This window comes from Aotus nancymaae, unplaced genomic scaffold (genome assembly GCF_030222135.1).
Source record: "Aotus nancymaae isolate 86718 unplaced genomic scaffold, 86718_ANA_hifiasm-v0.15.2.pri h1tg000079l, whole genome shotgun sequence".
NCBI classification, from domain to species: domain Eukaryota; kingdom Metazoa; phylum Chordata; class Mammalia; order Primates; family Aotidae; genus Aotus; species Aotus nancymaae.
Genome location: NW_026988494.1, coordinates 455090 through 478295, shown reverse-complemented (window position 1 = coordinate 478295; position 23206 = coordinate 455090). Strand labels below are relative to the sequence as shown.

At 37.6% G+C, this 23206-nt stretch overlaps 1 protein-coding gene and 1 pseudogene across 2 annotated transcripts in view; one reads left to right on the top strand and one right to left on the bottom strand.

Moving 5' to 3' along the window:
- The window catches only part of ADAM9 (ADAM metallopeptidase domain 9), a 110431-nt gene that overhangs the window by 38964 nt on the left and 48261 nt on the right, over positions 1 to 23206 (top strand). For both annotated transcript variants that reach the window (XM_021675853.2, XM_021675854.2), the window contains exons 12-14: positions 9760 to 9931; positions 18246 to 18338; positions 19334 to 19529. In XM_021675853.2, the coding sequence (XP_021531528.1) occupies positions 9760 to 9931; positions 18246 to 18338; positions 19334 to 19529 (461 nt within the window). The remainder of the gene's footprint in view (positions 1 to 9759; positions 9932 to 18245; positions 18339 to 19333; positions 19530 to 23206) is intronic.
- Positions 3386 to 4042, bottom strand: LOC105733561 (PRELI domain-containing protein 1, mitochondrial-like; annotated as a pseudogene).

Here is a 23206-nt window from a genome sequence, read left to right as displayed (position 1 = left end):
ATCCTAGGTAATATTTTCTTTTGTTTCTCCTCAGATTCATTTTTACTACCAAGGTAGTATTAAACCTTCTTTTTTTTTTTTTTTTGAAAGAAAGAAAGAAAATGAAGAAGAGGAAGAAAAAGGAAGAGAAACAGAGAGAGAGAATGGGAGTATTGCTTTCTTGCCCAGGCTAGAATGCAGTTTAGTAATGGGTATTGGAAACCTCTTTTATACCAATAATTATACTTGATGTAGACAGGAAGGAATAAGGGAAGAAAATAACAAACAAGCAGCCAACCAATATTTCATTTAAACCTATGAAATGCTATGCGATTACTGAGGAGTGATTTACTTCCAGTTATGTAGTCACTTTTGAAATAGGTGTGAGGTGGTAATGTATGTTTTGTGTATTTGAAGTGGAGAGTTCTGTAAATGTTTATTAAGTTTACTTGTTCTGGGTCTGAGTTCAAGTCCTGAATGTCCTTGTTAATTTTCTGTCTCTTTGATCTATAAAATCGTTAGCTCTTCTTGTTACATTGATCCTTTTGCCATTATATAATGTCCTTCTTTGCCTCTTTTGCTCTTTGTTGCTTTAAAGTCTACTTTATCAGAGGTGAGAATTGCATCTCCTGCTTTTTGTTTATTTGTTTATTTTTACTCTCTGATTGGTTGATAAATCTTCCTCCTTCTCTTTGTTTTGAGTCTTTGTGTATCGTTGCATGTGAGATGGGTCTGGATGCAGCATACCTATGGGTTTTGGCTTTTTATCCAATTAGAATATATATATAGGTTTAATACTGGCATTTGATGCTAGCTGGCTGTTTTGCCCATTAGTTAGTGTAAATTTTTCATTGTGTTAATGCTCTTTGCTTATTGATATATTTTTGGAAAGGCTGATATTGGTTGTTCCTTTATATGTATAGTGCTTCTTTCAGAAGCTCTTGTAAAGCAGGCCTGGTGGTGGTGAACTCTCTAAGTACTTGTTTGTTCGCAAAAGATTTAATTTTTCCTTCGATTATAAAGCTTAGTTTGGCTGGATAGGAAATTCTGGGTTGAAAGTTCTTTTCTTTAAGGATGTTAAATATTGGTCCCCACTCTTTTCTGGCTTGTAGGGTTTCTGCTGAGAGATCTGCTGTAAGTCTGATAGGTTTCCCTTTATGGGTAACCTGACCTTTCTCTCTGGCTGCCCTTAGTATTTTCTCCTTCATTTCAACCCTAATAAATCTGGCAATTATGTGCCTTGGGGTTGGTCTTCTTGAAGAATATCTTTGTGGTGTTCTCTGTATTACCTGGAGTTGAATATTACCCTGCCTTGCCAGGTTGGGAAAGTTTTCCTGAATGATATCCTGAAGAGTATTTTCCAACTTGGATTCATTCTCTTCGTCACATTCAGGTACACCTATCAAACGTGAATTAGGTCTTTTCACATAGTCGCATATTTCCTGGAGACTTTGCTCATTCCTTTTCATCCTTTTTTCTGCATTCTTGTCTTCTCGTTTCATTTCACTGAGCTGGTCCTCGACTTCTGATATCCTTTCTTCTGCTTGATCAATTCAACTGTTTAAACTTGTGCATGCTTCGCGAAGTTCTCGTGTTGTGTTTTTCAGCTCCATCAATTCACTTATATTCTTCTTTTGTCCAACCTTTTTTCAAGGTTCTTAGTTTCTTTGCATTGGGTTAGAACAAGTTCTTTTAATTCACAGAAGTTTCTTATCACCCACGTTTTGAAACCTGCTTCTGTTATTGGAACACACTCGTAATCTATTAAGCCTTGTTCCGTTACTGATAAGGAATTGCGATCCCCTGTAGAGGGAGAGGCATTCTGATTTTGAGTATTCTCTGCCTTTTTACGCTGGTTTCTTCCCTTCATTATATATTTATCCGTCTGTCGTCTTTGTAATTACCGACTTTCTAACTAGGTCTCTGAGCTGACGTCCAACTTGTTGACTCCCAGCGCCGAAATCTGAGTAGTCCATTGCACCGGCCAAAATAGCGGCGTTAAGATTGATGGTGCTTTTCTGCCCGGGAATCTCCGGACTCTGCACCAAAAACTGGCACGCTAAGGCACCAGCAAAACTGCCACGCCGGCCACAAGAGTCGCCCTGGCGACCCGTGGGGCTCCTCTGCTGGGAATCTCCTAGTCCGTGAGCAACAAATATTCGTCTGAAAGTGTGGCATCCTCTCATTCTCTGCGCTTTCACTGGGAATTACGAGCCCGAGCTGCTAGTGATCAGCCATCTTGGATCTCTCTCCTAAACCTTCTTTTTTTGAAGGCAGATTTCCTACCCTATACTTTATAGGCTGTTTAATAAATATTAATTTTCTATCATATTGTTTGAGGCTAGTGATGTTGTAGATGTTTCGTTATTTTTTTCCTCAGAAAACTCCAGTCATTGGGAGCCAGTTCTGTTTAATAAAATGGATAATATACCTTCATAATAATATTTTTTTGTTATTATTTATGATATTTTGGGGGCACAGTGGTATTCTCATGCCTTGCTCTTAGATTCCTGAAAGTGTGAGTTGCTCTTCCTGGGAGATGCCTTTCTAGAGAAATGGCTTTCTTAACTCTGCTCCTCAATGTCACCTCCATCAGCAAGCTTCCATAATCAGGTGTTCTTTTTCTTAATCTAATTCAGTACCAACACTTAGAATCTCCTTTTAAGACTTCCTAATCCTAGGCTGTGGGAATCAGCATAGTAATGGTGGGAATGTGTTCTGGGAATTTTCAGAGTACTCAAAGAAATAATGTTCTAAGTTTTAGTTGAAATTTTTTTTTTTTTTGTCATTCTCAGGTAAAACATTTTCATCATCGTCAATCTCCTTTTGAAGGCATTTTGGAAAAGTCACGTAGATGTGAGAAAAGAGAGGAGGAGAGGTTATAAATCATTAATATTGTAGAGTCTAGAGGTGATAGAGAATAGAAATACTTGAGTGCTTTTCAAGCCATGTATCAGGAGAAAGCTACCAGCACTTAGAATCTTCTCATTTTTTTTGGCGGCAGTGGGGCTGACTGAATTCAACAAGTATTTATTGAGTGCCTGCTATGTGCTAGATATTGTTCCAGGTACTTGAGACACATCAGAGAACAAAACCAAGAGCCCTGCCCTTGTGGGGCTTCCAGTCTAGCATTTATGGGCAGTTCACCTGCAGGCTACCTGGGGCCTGAGGCAAGTCACTGCACCTCTGTGCTTGGGTCCTCAGCTGCCCAATGGGAGAATAAGCAGACCTGGCTCAGCCGTGGATAATGTGCCTGGTGTACTGTGGGTGCCAAACTGGATACCCTCAACCCACCACCCAGACAGTAGATAGGGCTGGAAGTTGATTTTTAATGATAAAGTACAATGGAGGGAGGGCAGAGGGGCTAAGCCAAGCTGTCTGGGGTGCTGTGGTGGTGGTGGGCTGGCTACACAGACTGCTGCTGCTTCTTGGTGGCCGCCTTGCTGGCGAGGTCCTTGGCCTTCTCTGTAGCTGCCAGTGCCGTCTCCTTTGCCTTCTCCTTGGCTTCCTTGGCTGTCTCAACAAGTGTTTTTGGAAGGGGCCTCGCCTTGCAGCTTCGCCAAGATATATTCAAAACCCTTCCTAGTCTTGGTCACGTTGCTTTTGAACCGGGCAAGACCAAATTCCTGGACAGCTCTGGAGACACCAAATAAGCTAGAGGAGACCCAGGCTTCACGGTGGATTTCTGTCCAGCCACTGTTGTCAGAGTTCACACAGTAAACACATTGTTCCTCCACCGGGAGTGGAGGATCAGCCGGGAGTGGTTGATGTTCCAGGTGAAGGTGGTCATGGTCTGATTCTGTGGGTCCACAATAGAGTCCTCCAGGATACACCGAGTGAGCAACATTGTTAGGAAACAGTCGCTCGGCCCAGTGGGGCATCCTTTTGGTCTTGGTCAGGAGTCGCCGGGACAGCAGTTTCTGGTCATGGTCACCTCCCGGTGTATTATGTCTTCCATCAAGACATTCTTGCTATAGGTATTCGGGTACCGCTGACAGAAGGCGGTGAACACTTGGTCCCAGGAACTCTGGAGCAACCTCTGGCCCAGGAAATACTTCACCATTGTCTTGGCCGGAGCGGGCTCAGCACCCGCACAGCATCAGGGGTGCGGAGCCTGGGAAGCACGCGGGGACCGGGCCGGGCTGGGACTTGGCGCACACCCGCCGCCAGGCTCATAGCTCAGTCACCACTGCACCGCGTCCAAGCAGCTGCCACTGCTGCCGCCGCCATGAGTTGTCTGGTTGAGCCAGAATCTTCTCTTAAGACTTCCTAATCCTAGGCTGTGGAAATCAGCATAGTAATGGTGGAAATGTGTTCTGGGAATTTTCAGAGTACTCAAATACTTTCTGTTATTATATACTGCTTTGACATTTTATGTTCTAAATGTTGAATTTTTTTTCATCATTTTCAGGTAAAACATTTTCATCATAGTCAATCTCCTTTTGAAGCCATTTTGGAAAAGTCACGTAGATGTGAGAAAAGAGAGGAGGAGAGGTTATAAATCATTAATATTGTGGAGTCTAGAGGTGATAGAGAATAGAAATACTTGAGTTACTTTTCAAGCCTTGTATCAGGAGAAAGATCATTCTTATTGCTTTAGGTGCCAGCCAGGGATGGCTAGTGAAAGGGCATCATAACTGTGACCTCCAAAGCATTTTAAGGTCTCACTGAAGGCCAACACAGGGGATGTTACTATCTCCATCTGTTAAAAAGCACCAGAAGTGTCTATGATTTTGTTATGCTTTTCAATTCTGTAGTCAATTCTTTGTGGGTGAAACATTTTTTTTTTTCCTGGTAGATTGCTGAAGGATCAAACATTTGAAACATTGTTTATGAGAAAATATCTTTCAACTACCAAATAATGAGAGTATTTAAAAAATAACTTGTTTAGAGGTGGTAGACTTTATGTAGGTTAAAATTAGGGACTAAAATATAGGACTGCATATGCCTGCACAAGTTCTGTGGCCATTGTCTAATTAAATATATATAATATATAAAAATATATTTATAAGTTATATATATATTATAAATTATACATGTTCAAATATATATTTAAATGTGTGTGAGTGGTTTTTTTTTTGGGGGGGAGACAGGGTCTTGCCCTGTCGCCCAGGCTGGAGAGCAGTGGCATGATCATAGCTCGCTGCAGCCTTAAACTCCTCCCATCCCAGCCTCCTGAGTAGCTGGGACTGCAGGTGTGCTCCGCCATGCCCAGCTTATTTTTTGTAGAGATAGGATATTACTATGTTGCCCAGGTGGCCTTGAACTCCTGGGCTGAAGTGATCTTCTTGCCTTAGCTTCCCAAAGCTCTGAGATTACATTATTAAATATATTTCTACAGAAAACATTACTGCATGTGTACTCTGTGGCAGGCACTGTACTTATCACCTAAAGATCAACAGCACAAAATAAAAAACAATTACAAGCCTATGTTTAAACTGCAGTCTTTTTTGTTTATCAAATAATTATTATATACTGCTTTGACATTTTTACTTGATGTCTAATAGCCTCAAACTCCTGTGGTCCCTCCTAAAGTCGTCCTAAAATCTGACCTACCCATAGTCTTCCCCATGTGAGTTAATGGTAACTCCTTCCTTCTTGTATCCCAGGACAACAACCTTGGAGTCATTCTTGATTTCTCTTTTTTCTCACTCTTCATCTTAATGGCTGTTCCTTTAAAACAAAAACAATCCAACTACTTCTTACAGCTCCCACTGTTACCATTTTGGTCTGTCATCATCTGTTTAGTGAATTGCTGTAAGAGCCTTCTTTGTGGTCTTTCTCCTTAACAGAACAAGTATGGTGGTCCTATTAAAACGTTAGTCAAATCATGCCACTCCTGCTCAGCACTTTCCATGGTCTCCCCTTCCAACTTCCTCATTCCACTTATAGTAGAAAGCCACATTCTTACAATGGCCTATTCCCGTCTTTGCTGACTGTACCTCTCATGATTCATTTCCTCACTGACTCAGCTGCCAGGAAAGCTTCTACCTTAGAGATTTTACATTTGCTATTCCTTCTGTCTGTAGTGTTTTCCTCCCAGATACCCAGTTTTAATTGAACTCTCACATGTCTGAGGTGCCTGTCCTGACTGCCCTTTTAAAATCACAAGCATCCCTTCCTCTGCAGAGCTCATCACCCACATAGCACTCATTACCTTATGATATGCTATTTAATTTACGTATTGTATAAGTAAATCACTGAATCATAATCATAACCTTACAGGGGCAGGGATTTTTTTGCTATGTTCACTGTTTCATCCCTTGCACCAAGAAGAATGCCTTGTACATAATAGATACTCAGTAAATATTTGTTGAATGACTGGTTGATTGATATTGCACAAAAGGACTCCTTCCCACACTATTCTTAGTAGCAAGAAAAAGAATAAGGAAGACAAGTCTTTCTCTTATTGTTAGAAGCCTTATGCTAAATCTTTTCTTTCCATGAGTCAGAATTTTGCCTTTGCCTATTCGTTTATCGCAAACCATTGATTGTTCACGTTCTTTCTTTTTTCCTTTTCTGCCAGTCAGTCTTTTAAAATCCTTCTGCATCCCACATCTGTAGACTTTTTTTTTTTTTTTTTGTCAAATAGCAGTTAACAGTACCAAAATGTTCTAGACAGACTGCATCCCAATCCAAGAGGCAGGAGTCAGTACTATCAACTGTACTGGAGACCAGTTAGCAAAGAAGAGTTTAACGTGAGTACTCAGGGCAAAAAATATGTTTCTTAGAGTTCCTTGGAGGTACAAAAGACCAAGCCATAAATAGGGATGCTCCTTCATTAACTATAATGCAACATAGCTTTCACTCCTGCTGCTACTCTGGTACCATTGCTCAAACTGATGAAAAAGAGATTCAGAGTACCAAATTTCCTGAAAAAATACAACTATATATAATATATAAATTGTATTGTATTTATTTAAAGTGTACATGTTTTGGTATACATATAGATTGTGAAATGGTTAGTCAAGCAGATTAACACATCCATCATTCCACACTGTTGTCCATTTTGCATGTGTGTGGCAAAGAGCACCTAAAATCTCTTCTTTTAGCAAAAATCCTGAATATAATACGATTATTACATATAGTCCCCATGCTGTACCTGAGATCTCTAGACTTGTTTGCCCTACATATCTACTACTTTGTATCAGACCTACATCTCCCATTTCATCTGCCTCCACTGTAATCAGTGTTTTATTTTCTGTCTCTGGGTTACCCAATTAACTTCTTTTTTTAGATTCCGAAACAAGTCATGCAAGATTTTTTTCTTTTTGTGTCTGGCTTGTTTCATGTAGCATAACATCCTCCAGGTTTATCATGTTGTGGTAAATGTCAGGATCTCCTTTTATAAGGATGAATAATAATCAGACTTATAAAACTGTTGCCAGACACTTGGTTTGTTTCCATATCTTGGCTAATGCTGCACTGAAAATGGGAGAATGCAGACATCTTTATGAGGTGGTATTTTCATTTTCTTTAGGTGTATACCCAAAAGTGAGATTGCTGGGTCATATGATAGTTCTGTTTTTAATTTCTTTAGGGAACTCCTATTGTTTTCCACAATGGGTGCAACAGTCTATATTCCCATCATCAGTGCTCAAGGGTTTCCTTTTTACTATACTCTCACTAGCACTTACTATCTCTCTTTTTTTTTGAGACAGTATCTCTCTCTCTGTCTCCTAAGCTGGAGTGCAGTGGCACGATCTCGGCTCACTGCGTCCTCCACCTCCCAGGTTCAAGCGATTTTCCTGCCTCAGCCTCCCTAGTAGCTGAGATTATAGGCGTGTGCCAGCACACCTGGCTAATTTTTGTATTTTAATAAAGATGGGGTTTCACCATGTTGACCAGGCTGGTCTTGAACTCCTGACCTTGTCATCTCTCTGCCTCTGCCTCCCAAATGCTGGGATTACAGGTGTGAGCCACCATGCCCAGCCATCATGTCTTTTCAATGATAGCCATCCTAACAGGGGTGAGGTGATACTTCATTGTGGTTTTCATTTGCACTTCCCTGATTATTTTTATTTTTATATATATTTTTTGACAGAGTCTCACTCTGTAGCCCAAGCTGGAGTACAGTGGTGCAGTCTTGGCTCACTGCAATCTCTGCTGCCTGGGTTAAAACGATTCTCCTGCCTCAGCCTCCCGAGTAGCTGGGATTACAGGCTCCTGCTACCATACCCAGCTAATTTTTGTATTTTTAGTAGAGATGGGGTTTCACCATCGTGGCCAGGCTGGTCTTGAACTCCTGACCTTGTGATGCACCCGCCTTGGCCTCCCAAAGTGCTGAGATTACAGGCATGAGCCACTGCGCCTGGCCCCGTGATTATTAATGATATTGAGTACCTTTTCATGCACCTATTAGCCATTTTTATGTCATTTTTGGAGTAATGTCTATTCAAGTCTTTTGTTCATTTTAAAAACAGGGTTAATTTTTTTTTTTCTATGGAGTTGTGTGAGTTATTTTGGATATTAATACGTTATAAGATACATGGTTTGCAGATATTTTCTCCCAATCTGTAGACATTTCATTTTGTTGGCTGTTACCTTTGCTGTGCAGAGCTTTTCAGTTTGATAGCTATAGTAGCCAAAGCAGTATAGTAGTACTATAAACACAGACATCTAGAATAGACCGATGGAACAGAATAGAGAGCCCAGAAACAAATCCAAACTTATAGTCAATTAATTTTTGACAAGTGCACCAGGAGGATACAATAGGGAAAGGATAGTTCTCTTCAATAAATCGTTCTGGGATAACTGGATTTCTATATGCAAAATAATGACGTTGGACCCTTATCTTACACTATACACAAAAATCAACTCAACATGGATAAAATACCTAAATGTACGACTTGAAACCATAAAACTTTCTAAGAAGAAAACATTGAGAAAAAGCTCCTTGACATTGGCCTTAACAATGATTTTTGGATATCACAGCAAAAACTCAGGCTACAAAAGCAAAAATAAAATAGAATTTTAATGTGACGTGGCTTCATCAAAGATATAGGTGGTGTTTAGGTGTATTTTCCACTAGTTTTCAAAGGTTAAACTAGCCTGTGGGACTATCTGAAAGTAGTTATTGAGTAAAACAGTAGCTAAAAAAATCCCAGGTAAAATCTCACATAGCTCAAGTTGGATAATTTCTTAAAGGCCAACTAATCTTCAAAGTACTAACCATGGTTCCCAGGAATTATCATAAAAGTTATTATATTTAAAGCTCAAACTGAAAACTTGTCATATAGGAGTAGCTGACATTCTATACTGCGCAGTCTGCCTCTTGATGACTGGTGTGCATCTGAACTGGAGTTGCCCATTCACATTAGTTTTGCAGAGCTCCTAGTGTGTGATAATAGGCATGGGTGAGCATAACAATGTGTATCCTTCAGAATAGAAAATGAGACAACATACAGCTAGCTTTCAATATTTTAAGAACCTTTACTGTGTTAGATAAGTAAAACTTTTTCTGTATAGAGCTAGATAATTTTTAAAGTCTCTTCTGATACTGAGAATTATCATTTTGTATTTCAATGTAAGTGATATGTTTTAAATATATTTTATTGGAAGTACAATATATTGTAATGAAATAGTTGATTCTTATATAGTAGCTGAAGTAATGTTCAGTATTTATCAGGAGTAGACATGAATTCTCATTTATGTCCACTTTTATTAGCTTCTTTTCTGTCATTTAAAATATTCACTTTTTGTGGGTTAAAGACATGACTTAACATTTTCAAAGTGAGTAATCACTGTGACATAAGATCTTTTTCTTAATGTTTATTATAGAGGTTCCAGAAACTTTAGCAGTTGCAGTGCAGAGGACTTTGAGAAGTTAACTTTAAATAAAGGAGGAAACTGCCTTCTTAATATTCCAAAGCCTGATGAAGCCTATAGTGCTCCCTTCTGTGGTAATAAGTTGGTGGACGCTGGGGAAGAGTGTGACTGTGGTACTCCAAAGGTCAGTTTAATTTTCGATTTTTGCTTTGTAAAATTGCCACGATATGTGCAATAAATAAAATTGCTTGTTTTGGGCAACTCTGGCATAGGAGCTAAAGTAAAATTTAGTGGCACAATGAGGATTGTTATTTTGTTTGTGTGGCTGTGTTCCAGGGATTGGTCATCATCTTCTCAGAGTATGACTAATGATGCCATCTGTTTTGAAGTCAGGGAATGTGCCATGTTTATTCTCTATTTTTTTTGCTGTCTTCTATGATTTATGTTATGGTTATTAGGTTATTTATTTACTTTAAAGACTGAATCAGTTTTTCACCTGGCTCTTTATTTGTAAGCTTTCACCATTCTGGCATTGCCATTGCAGAAATATTTATTTAGCTGGACTCATTTTAAAAATGAGTTGGAACTGGCCCATCCTCCAGAGTCCTTCAATATTCAAAGTTCTTGCTACTCAAAGTAGCACTCTCCCTTTATTAACCTTCAGTGTATATACTGATGTCTGGCTTTTTGACCTGTTAATGCATACTCATTGTTCTAAACCCATGCCCATCTTTGTTAGGATTGTTCCGTAGCCATATTCCTTATCATACTTAGCCATGCTCCTCTCAACATGGCCTACTTGAGCCCTTTTCTCCTAGGCCTTGCATTAACTTTGAAAGATACTTGTTCAACTGTGTGTTAAGTTCTCTACTGTATTCTCAATCTTCTCCACTAGTGCATCTTTTTCTTCCCTACCTGACCATGGCTGCATTTTACCAGGTGACTTTGCTTTCCAGAAAGGTAGTATGTGTCTTATAATGGAGCTATATTGGGCTTTTATGGCAGTATTGATGCACATCAGGGACTTTTGGTATGTATCTTACACAGTATAACCCTCATAATAACCCTAAGAGATTGGTAGTTTTAATAGTCCCATTTTCAGAGAAGGAAAATGAGACCTAAGCAAGTTATGTTTAATTTCTAAATTAAGATGCCATCAGGATGACTAAGACCGTTCTTTTTCTAGACATTCTCAACTTCTTCCTGAAATATTTTATTAGTCTTGTTTTCTTCTAACTTTACTAGCAAACTTACTCAAATAGTAATCTATATTTGCTTCTTGAGCTTTCTCACTACAAAATTACTCTTAAAAAATACTTTCTCTCCCTAAAATATCACAGGGTGTTTTTTGGTATAAAAGTTTCAAATAGGGTTGGGTGTGGTGGCATGCACCTGTAATCCCAGCACTTTGAGAGGCTGAGGTGGGAGGATTGTTTGAGACCAGGAGTTTGAGACTAGCCTGAGCAACACGGCAAGACCTTGCCTCTTAAAAAAAAAAAAAAAGCCAAATATGGTGGTGTGAGCCTATAGTTCTAGCTATCCAGAGGCTGACGTGGGTGGATTGTTTGAGCCTTGGAGTTTGAGGTTACAGGGAGCTATAATTGCATCACTGCACTCCAGTCTAGGCAACAGAGTGAGACCCTGGCTCGAAAAAAAAAAAAAATTCACATAGTAAGTAAAAGCAACCTTACACACCCTTTTTTCCCCCAGAAATCTTTTACTTCCTTTTCTTATAAGAGTTATGTATTTCTTTTTAGACTCTTCCATACATTTATATACAGTATACAGTAGGTACATTTATAAATATTGAGCTTGTTTTAGGATTTATTTTTACTTTAATGTGGTAAGAATACTTAGCATGAAATTGACCTTTCTAAGAGATTTTTAAATGTCTAATACAGTATTGTTAAGTCTGAGTATTATGTTGTACAGAACATCTCTAGAACTTTTTCATTGTATATAACTGAACTTTATATCCGTTGATCGACAACTCCCCATTTTCTGTTCCATGAGCCCCTGGCAACCACTATTCTGTTCACTGCTTTTATGAACTTGACTATTTTAGATACCTAATATAAGTGGAATCACACAGTATTATGTCCTTTGTGGCTGCCTTATTTTGCTTACATGGTATTGTGTATTCAAGTTTCGTCTATGTTGTTGCAATAACAAGATTTCCTTATTTTTTTGGAAGTAGTATTCCATTGTATGTGTGTATATGTATATATATATGTACTTTTTTTTTATCTACCACATTTTCTTTATCCATTCAACTGTTGACAGACATTTAGGCGGTTTCTACATCTTGGCTGCTGTGAATAATGCTGCAGTGAACATAGGAATGCTAATATCTCTTCAAGATCTTGATTTCATTGTAGATAAGTATCCAGAAGTGGAATTATTAAATCACATGGTAGTTATATTTTTAATTTTTAAAGGAACCCTCATAATATTTCCATAGTGGCGGCACCATTTTGCATTCTTCCAAATAGTGCACAAGAGTTCCAGTTTCTCCACATTGTTGCCAACACTTGTTATCTCTTGTTTTATTCCATGATAGCAATCCTAACAGGTATGACGTGGTATTTCATTGTGGTTTTGATTTTCATTTCCATGATGTTGAGTGACATTGAGCATCTTTTCATATACCTGTTGGCCATTTGTGTGTCTTCATGGAGAAACGTCTATTAAGTCTTAGGCTCATTTAAGTTAATTTATTTTTTGTTTCTTTTAACATTTTAATGTATTTAGGGGATGTAAATGCAGATTTCTTACAAGTGTATATTGCATATTAGTAAAGTGGGGGCTTCTCGTGTACCCATTGTTCAAATAGTGAACATTGTACCCAATAGGTAATTTTTCAACCCTCCCATCTCTCCCATGCTCCCACCTTTTGGGGTCTCCATTGTCTGTTATTCCACTCTATATATCCATGAATACTAATTGCTTAGCTCCCACTTATAAGTGAGAACATGCAGTATTTGACTTTCTGCTTCTGAGTTATTTCAGTTAGGATGCTTAACTCATTTTAAATCAAGTTATTAGTTTTTCTTTTTTTGCTATTGAGCTGTTACACTTCCTACATATTTTGAAAGTTTATCCCTTATCAGATATATGGTTTGCAGATATTTTCCCCTATTCCATAACTTGGCTTTTCACTCTGTTGATTGCTTCCTATGCTGTGTAGAAGGTTTTTAGTCTGATATAGTCCTCGTCTATTTTTGCTTCTGTTGCCTAAAATTTTGGCATCATATCCAGGAAATCATTGCCAAGACCAATGTCATGAAGCTTTTCCTCTATGTTTTCTTTTAAGAGTTTTGCTGTTTCAGGCCTTACGTTTAAGTCTTTGATTCATTTTAAGTTGATTTTTGTTTATAGGATAAGATAAAGTTCCAATTTCACTCTTTTGCATGTTGATACCCAGTTTTCCCAGGACCATTTGTTGAAGGGACTACCTTTTCGCCATTCTTTTTCTTGGCATCCTTGTTGAAGATCAGGTGATCTCATATGTGTGGGTGTTTATTTTTGCATTCTTTTTTTTTTTTTTTTTTTGAGACAGAGTCTTGCTCTTTCTCCCAGGCTGGAGTGCAGCGGCACAATCTCCTGGGTCAAGAGATTCTTCTGCCTCAGCCTACCAAATAGCTGGACTTACAGGTGCCTGCCACCATGCCTGGCTAGTTTTTATAATTTTGGTAGAGATGGAGTTTCACCGTGCTGGCCAGGCTGGTCTTGAACTCCTGACCTCGTGATCTGCCCACCTCAGCCTCCCAAAGTGCTGGGATTACAGAAGTGAGCCACTGTGCCCAGCTATTTTTGCATTCTTTATTCTGTTCCATTGGTCTGTATGTCTAAATGTCTGAACTGAGATAAATTGGGATATAAATTGGGATGGCTCAATATACAAAATCAATTAATGAGATCAGGTGCAGTGGTGCAGGCCTGTAATCCCAGCACTCTGGGAGTCTTAGGCAGGCAGATTTCTTGAGGCCAGGAGTTCGAGACCAGTCTAGGCAACATGGCAAAACCCTTTCTCTACAAAAAATATAAAAATTTGCTAGGTATGGTGACATGTGCCTATAGTCCCAAATACTCAAGAGGCTGAGGCACAAGGATCACTTGAGCCCATGAGGCCAAAGCTGCAGTGAGCTGTGTTTGCAGCACTGCACTCTAGCTTGGGTGACAAGAGTAAGACCCTGTCTCAAAAAAAAAATTAATGAGATATAACACATTAACAAAATGAAGAATAAAAATTGCATGATCATCTCAATAGATACAGAAAAAGCATTTGATAAAATTCAATATCCTTTCACGCAAAAAGCTTTCAACAAACTAAAAATAGAGGAAAATACCGTCAACATAATAAGGCTGTATATGAAATTTCATTCCAATTTATACCCAAGGATAAAATTTACTTGGTCATGGTGTATTTTACTTTTATTGTGCATCTGGATGTCCATTTCCTTCCCCAGATTTGGGAAAATTTCAGCCATTACTTCCTTGAATAAGCTTTTTGGTACTTTTTGTTTGTCTGCTCCTTTTGGGATTACCACAGTGTATATATATTGGTCTCTTGATGGTGTCTCATAAGTCCCTTAAGTTTCTTCACCTTTATTTCTTTTTTCTTTTTGCTCCTCTTGATAAAGTAACCTGACTTTGGGTTTGTTGAATCTTTCTTCTGTTTGCTCTGACCTGCTGTTGAACTGCTCTGCTGCATTCTTCCATTAAGTTAGTGTATTCTTCGGCCCCCAAATTAGTGAGAAGACCTTCACTAATTAACCTGGCCAAAGCTTTTTTGGGCCTCTCAAACTTTCATGTTTGTTAAAACTGCTGTTTATGTTGTTGTTAGCCTCCTGGTGTCTATACTATGCTGGAGCCCATCAGTGTTCCAAGAGAGGGGAGAAAGAAGTGAATTTGTTGGGCAATCCCTAGAGAAGTTGGAACATGTGGCACGTGGTCCAACTGTTTCTCTTTCCAGCGAAAACCTTGGAAGTGTTTTTTTTTAATCACTGTGTTAAATTGGGTAGAGGAACTGTGGCAAGTGTCTGAGTGTCCTTGGGTAGCTCCTAGAAAAATTGTAGCATTGGATATGTGGTCCTCCTCCAGGAGAAGCTAAGAGCTTCCTTTTTATTATTGTCCATTTGCTTTGTTTTGAGACAGGGTGAGGAGCTGTGGCAAGTACCCACATGCTACTTTAACCTGCTACCTTTGTTCTCTGAAACCCCTCAGGGGCCTAATATATTCCAGGTCCTAAATGTCCTCAGAGGCAGATGAGATAGAAGATAGTCCCTCAGGCAGCACTCTAAAAAACTGTGTAATATTAGATGTGTGGCCCAACTCTTTCACTCCTCAGGGACATGCTGAGAGCTGTTTCCTCCTGATTATGTATGTTGTGCCATGGGTTGGGATTGTGGTGAGAAAGTATCTCCAGTTTTCCTCCTGGTTTCAATGTAGCTGGTTTTACAATTGCCTGGGATGTAGTGCCCTCTCAACTAGTTTCTGGGTTTCTCACAAAGGGAATTGATTAGTGTGTTACTGTTGAATTGCTGACTTTTTATAGGAAATTTGTTAGCCTCTAATAAAAGTTAAAATGCACATGCTTTTAGATCTAGTAATTCTACCTTTATGTAACTATCTTAGAGAAATATTTGTATATATACACATGGGTGACTACAAGGATGTTTATTGCAGCACTGCCTGTTGGAGGAAGGAGAATCCAGGACTTTGTATTCTCCCATCTTGGTGATACCACTCTGGTTTTTATTTATGTACGTAAATAAAATTAGACTTAATATTGTTTAAAATTGACTTAAAATCAGTTGTGTGCAGATTTTTTTCTATTACAATATCCTGGACATTTTACTGTATCATTATATTATGTAGACATAATCCTTTAATTTGCTGAATAGTATTCCAGTACTATGATTTATTTAACCAGACTCTAATAAATTGCTATAATTAGTGTAGAAACAGTGCTGTATATACATGCTTGTACATACCTCTCATATATATATATATAAATATACACACCTCATATGTATATATACAAATATTTTTCTAAGATATATTGTACATAAAGGTAGAATTATTGGCTCTAAAAGCATGTACAATTTAACTTTCATCAGAAGCTAATATGTTGTTTTCTGACAACAGTGTATTATGCCATTGTGTACCCATGGTCTTACCAGCACAGGATAATATCTGTTGTCTTATTTTTGGCAAGCTAATGAGTTAAAAAATTAGAAGATGCTGTTTTAGTTTACATATTTTCATGTGATTATAGATCATAGGCATCATTTTCTTCTCTGAATTATTTTATGTATTCCTTGTCAGTTTTTCTGTTGGTTCGTTGAATCTTTTTTTAAATTGATTTTTAGGCCTCTTTATATAAGATGGACATAACTCCTTATATATGTTCTAATATTCTTTATTTATAACTCATTTAACTTTTCATATGTTACATTTTATGCTGAAATTTAAAATTTAAATGAAGGCAAACTTAGTAATTTTTTTCCCATAATGGTTTCAGAAATTTGTATCTTGATCTGGCTTTTAGTATTCCTGTTTATAGATCATCATCATAGTCCCTCCACAAATCATTTTAGTTTTTTTTAATTTATATTTTTTATGTTAACACTTTAATTGAGGAGGGGGCATGTGGAGTAAGCTTGGAAATTAAACTTACCCACTAACCATCAATTGTTGTGGAACCATTTAAAATGGTACTTTTATGATAAACTAAGTTCCTATATACATTGTCTATTTCCTCATTCCCTGTTCTTTCATGAAGCCACTGTCCTGCAGTGTTTTTGAACTGGCCAGCATTCATGTACAAATCTTTATGTGAACTTATGTTTTTAATTCTGTTGGGTAAATGCCCCAGAGTGGAATGACTTGGTTAGCTGGTAGAGGTATATTTAACTTTTCAAGAAATTCTCAAACTGTTTTCTAAAGTAAGTGATTGTATACCATTTCTTATTTTCATCCTTAGTGTATGAGAGTTCTCATTCTTTCATATCCTCCCCAGTACTTCATGTGGTCAGTCTTTTTAGTTTTTAGCCATTCCATTCAGTGTAAGGTGGTGCCTCATTGAGGTTTTAATTTGCATTTTCTTAGTGACTAATGAGTGTTGAGCATGTTTTCATGTGCTTATTTGCCATCAGGCTATATTGTGGTGATATAACTGTTCAACTCTTTCCCCTCATTTAAAAATTTTGATTACTTGCTACTGAGTTTTGAGACTACTTTGTGTATTCTGGATACAAGTTCTCTGTCAGATTGTCAATATTTTTTCCAAGTTGTAGCTTGCCTCTAATTAACTTAGCAGTATCTTTTGATGAGCAGAACTTCTACATGTTGGTGAAGTTTATTTTATAAATTTGTCATTTTATCAGTTGTTCTTTTGGTGTCATATGTAAGGACTTCTTGCCTATTCCACAGTTGCAAAGGTTTTCTCCTACAAGTTTTACAGTTTTAGGTTTTGCATTTAGTTCCATGATGCATTTTGACTTTTTTTGGGTGTATTTCAAGATGTACATTAAAGTTCATTTATTTTTAAATGTTTATTATGAAATAATTATAATCTGACCAGAAGTTGCAAAATAATATAGAGTCCCATGTACTCTTCACCCAGTTTTCCTTAGTGGTGTTATCTTATAAAACTGTACCACAGAATAAAAAACAGAACATTGACATTGCTATATTAACACAGAAGATGTCTCTGTGGTTGGGAGTTTGGTGGTAAGAAGGAGCTATGGTGGCCCAAAGTATAGTGAAAGAAGCAAGCAAGGTAAAAAGAATTTCCAGCTAGGGTAAAGAGCCACCCAATGGGGTAGTTAGACCCTGAGCATGAAGCCTTTATGGACGCTAACCTCTCTGTGATCATCAAACATACTTTTATGGATGGAATGTTTGTGCTTCCCCAAAACTCATGTGTTGGAGCCCTAACCACTAGCATGGCTACATTTGGAAATGGGGCCTTTAAGGAAGTAATTAAAATTAAAAGAGGTCATAAGAGTGGGGTCCTGATCCACTAGGATCAGTGTCCTTAAAAGAAGAGACACCAAACATCTCACTTGCCTTCTCTCTGCAACACATGGCCTGAGGAAGGGCTATGTCAGGCAGCCCTCTGCAAGCCAGGAAGAGATTCCTCACCAGAAACTGAACTAGTGGAAAGCTTGATCTTGGATTTCTAGCCTCCAGAACTGTGAGAAAATTAAATTTCTGTAGTTTAAGCGTATGGTATTTCGTTATAGCATTCTGAGCAGACTAAGTAAGGCACACACTCTGTGATTTCTGTCCTTTGAAATATGTTGAGACCTAAATACTTGCAGTTAAAGAGACCCTGTTAAATCCAGAGGGATAGTAAGCAGCTGTTTCTGGAGAGTAATTGCTACAGTCGTGTTAGAATGAAGTAGATTTTAGTGTGAGATAAGACTTTTATTAATGAATAGTAATGTCAGTAACTAATTTCTTTATTGACAGTCATTTTATGTTCACAGGAATGTGAATCGGACCCTTGCTGTGAAGGAAGTACTTGTAAACTTAAATCATTTGCTGAGTGTGCATATGGTGACTGTTGTAAAGACTGTCGGGTAAGGAATTCCTCCCTACTGGGAACAAAAAAAAAAAAAAAAGAATATCTATGTATATCAAAAAAAATTTTTTATATAAAAAAGGGTTCCAAGTGAACACTTTTTTTATTATATGGTCCTGGGAAAAATTTTTATGACACTTGTGTATAATTTTAAAGCACAGTCTTTTATGTTAAATGGTCTGTTGAGATTGTTTTCTAAGTAGAAACATTTTTTTCTGATTTTTAGAGTAACATATGCTTGTTAGAAATAATTCAATAACACCAAAGCATAGAAAGTAGAGAATGAAAGAGCTTCTATCATTTTATACTCTTCAGGTAACCATTGTTGATAATTTGTTGACATAATCACTTTTTTCTATACAAATGTGTGTGTGTGTATGTGTGCTTTAAAGTGGGTAAGCACAGATACATGTATTTTTACTACCTGCTTTTTTCAATATGACACCATAGACTTTTTTCCCATTCATGTAGTAGTTCTATCATACATGGTTATATAGGTAGTATTACCTGTACAGTTATATCATAATTTCTTTAGTCAACTAATGATGGACATTTTGATTGCTTCCAATTATTACTTATAAGAGAAGTCACTGGTATAGAATATTCAAAGTAAGTTTTTGGTATACATTTTATTTATCTTTTCCAAATGTGCCAGTCTATATTTTTACCAACAGTGTTATCAAATACTTGTTTCCTTATACCATTACTGGTTACTAGCAAGCACTATACTCCTAGTTAATTCAATAGGTGTAAAGGGTTCTTGTATTTTTATTTAGTTTGCATTTCTTTTGGTTACAAATGAGGTCATGTTTCTTCATTTTCCATTGTTACAACTTACATGAATTGCCTATTAGCCATTGTTCATTTTTCTATTGGGTTAATCTTTTGTTTTTGTTAGAATGCTTTATGGATGTAAATGCTGTGGTTTCACATTTGATTGATTTGTGGATGTTGTCCTGATATATTTGTTTAATTTGAATCTTATTTCACTAGTTCCTTCCAGGAGGTACTTTATGCCGAGGAAAAACCAGTGAGTGTGATGTTCCAGAGTATTGCAATGGTTCTTCTCAGTTCTGTCAACCAGATGTTTTTATTCAGAATGGATATCCTTGCCAGAATAACAAAGCCTATTGCTACAATGGCATGTGCCAGTATTATGATGCTCAGTGTCAAGTCATCTTTGGCTCAAGTAAGATATCATCATTTATTATTGGTTGTTTTGATATTATTTATTTTTGATTTAGATTTTTTAAAAAAGGTAATGAAACATTATTGATAAAGTTGAGGCTGTCTTATTTCTCATCATATTTCCTTTCTTCCTTCTTTGGAGGCAGTCATGATTATGAATTTAATATACACAGATTTAGTTGATGTTTCTTATTTTTACTATCTATATCTTTTTATATTTTGTGTAACATACACACACACATACATACATAGTATCCTCTAGTTTTAATAATGTTGAGTTGTTCACTTAGTATGTTCTTGAAATTCGTCTATATTGATATATCCTAGTATATTAAAGTATTCCATTAGATAAATGGATCATGATTTCATTATTCTCTTACTGATAGATATTTAGGATTTTAAAAAAATGTATGTATTTTTTCTTTTTAAAGTTCTTATTTTTATCAAGGGCATACACATAAAGAGCCACATTACTATGTAATGCATATTATGAACAAATAAGGACTGTTGCCACCAGTGTTCCCATCATTTGAGGAAATTTTGCCTTTTTTGGCTAAGATTTTTGATAACTTCTGCTAGGTCTTTAGATAATCTCTTGGCAATGCTATGTTTTGATTTTTTTTTTGTTTTAGGCATTAGTTATTAATTTCTCACTATAGAAGATAAGATAGTTTTCTTCCCATTATACCTATGCTCATTTTCCGTTCTCCATCCTCCCAATATGAATTAATTGTAATTTTAGTTAGGGCAGTGTTGAATGCGTATTGTATAATGGCCACATTAATGCTATTCACAGCTGAACTATATAGTAAGTTATAATTACTTTCCTGCCTTTGGTTTTTTTCTAGAGTTACTAATTCTCTCTCTCTCTCCCTCTCTCTCTCTCTGCCTCTCTCTCTCTCTGTTTCATCTCTCATCTCTCTCTTTTGGTCTGGTTAGTTTCCTATGTAGTTTCCATTAATTGACCTTTATATTGTTAACTAGTGGCCTGATTGTGCCTTGAGTTGATTAGAAGCATCAAGTATTCTATTTATTTCAATTTTTTCAAATAAGTCTGAAGGAAAGGCCTCTGTTCCTCTTCAGTCTTGACTGGTTTCTCTCTGGTATTAGTTAGGGTTCTCCAGAGAAATGGAACCACTGTGTTGCACATTTATATATACAGTCTTATACCACATAACATTTTGGTCAGTGAGAGACTGCATATACAACAGTGGTCTCATAAAATTATAATACTGTATTTTTACTGTAGCTCTTCTATGTTTAGATATGTGTAGATACCTTTTCTATGTTTAGATACCATTATGTTACAATTGTCTACAGTATTCAGTACAGTGACATGCTGTACAGATTTGTAGCCAAGGAGCAACAGACTGTACCACATAGCCTAGGTGTGTAGTAGGCTATACCACCTAGGTTTAAGCGCACTCTGTGATGTTTGCACAATGACAAAATCACCTAACAATTCACTTCTCAGATCATATCCCTGTTGTTAAGCGATACATTACTATAGATATATTACTGTATATGTAATCTGGAGGATTTATTACATGAATGTAATATTTATGTATACTATATTATTTATAGATATAATATGTGATATGTTACATATTTATTACATGAAAATCTAATATATTCTTATCCTGGAGGAATCTGATGTATTAGATTCATGTAATAAATCCTGCATAATAGCATGAGCCCATATATGAATTGGCTTATGTGATTATGGAGGCTGGTAAGTGTCAGATCTGCAGGGTGAGTCAGCAATCTGGAGACCTTGTAGAGCTGATGGTATAGTTCCAGTTAGAAGTCTGGCAGGCTCATGACCATGGAAGAGCTAGCGTTTCTGTTCATTTCCAAAGGCAGGAAAAAAGCTGATTTCTCACTCCAAAGGCCTTCAGGAAGACTTTTTTCTTACTTGAGGGAGGATTGGCCTTTTCATTCAAGTTTAAAATTGATTGATGAGGCCCACCTCCAATAGGAAGGGCAATCTCCTTTACTCAGCCTTTGGATTTCAATGTTAATCTCATTCAAAATCACCCTTACAGAGACATCCATAATTGTGTTTGAGTAAATATCTGGGAATTCTGTGGTTGAGTCAAATTAACCCTACTACAGGGGGTAAAATTAATCCTAATCAAAAGTCCACTCCTTGTCAACTTGAAACCCATAGTTACCTTCTGAAACTATACCAAATCTCTAAATGTGGACCTTGTTAAGGGCATAGTTCCACCTAGCATGATATAATACCACTATCCTGCATACAACTAGAACCTCACTAATCTCTTTCCCAGAAAAGGAGGTAAAGTCCTTGAGTGATGTTTATTCTTCTTCTTGATATCCCTAACTTAAATGCCGGGATATAAAGTTAACAATACTTAAATACTGTAATATCAAGTCAATAGATCTTATGTTACATGATAAAGGTGTAAGGAATGAAAACATTATTTGCTCAATACATGTGTATATGTATACACACATACACACTCTCTCTCACACACACACACACCTATTCTTAATGAAACAGTCTTTGTTTCTGTAACTGGTCACGTAGTTGTAGCTGGTATTTATAACTAACTTCTACCCATTCTGTATTCCCTTTGCCTTCAGCAAGCACATTAGCTATCTGTGGTTCTTTACCTGTTAGGGTGACCCAAACCGTCCTGCCTAGATTGGGTTGTTACCATTGAACTTGAACTTAATCGTGGAGCATAGTAATACTAAGAGATGCCTTAAGGGATGTCCTGCATTCTAGACATACTCTTCCTTGCCTCCATTGTGGAGTAGTAGTCCAATTTCCCTTTGGTAGTTCAGATCAGTAATTCTACCTGGCATAGAAACTGCCTTTTTTGCCTGTTGACTTGGAGGTATGAGGAGCCAATGTGGCTGGGCCCCTGGCTTAATTTCTAGTTCAGTGGAATCATTGTTGCGGTTCCTGGTGGTAGCATTCCTCCCTGTGGAACTAAAGTCTCTAGGCCAGCAGAGCATAAAGTCATGGGAACAGAAAACAAGATTTTGCTAGTGAGTCACTATGGATAATGGTGAGTGGTGCTCCTCCTCTTGATACCTGGACACATGAATCCTGTTTGTGGGAAAAACAGCATTAGATGTTGGCTGCTGAGTGAGAGCATATACAGCCTTTTGGAGGACCTTGCCCCAGCACTGTAAGGTATTGCTACCTCGTGGCACTGTAACTGACGCTCCAAAAGGCATTTCCACCATATTGTCAGCCAGCTGCTTCAGGAGGGTGGGGAAGGAACATGGTAAAGCCAGTGAATTCCATGTGCATGGGCCCATTGCCTTACTTCATTCGCTGTTAAGTGAATTCTTTGGTCTGAAGTAGTGCTGTGTAGAATATTATGATGGTGGTGGTGGGCGGGGGGGAATTCTGTACATCCACAGAAAGTAGTTTTAGTAGTTCACAGAAGTGTTGCTACAGGGATGGCAGACCTATATGAAGGGTATGTGTCTATCCCAGTAAGAACAAAGCACTGCCTCTTTCATGATGCAAAGAGAAAAATGTAATCAACTTGCCACCAGGCAGCTGACCGACCAGGGAATGGTGCCATATTTGGGACTCAGGACTGGATTTTGCTACTGGAGAATTTGGGCACTTAGCAGCAGCAATAGCCAGGTCAGTTGTTGAGAGGAAGTCCATGATGCTGAGCCCATGCACACCTC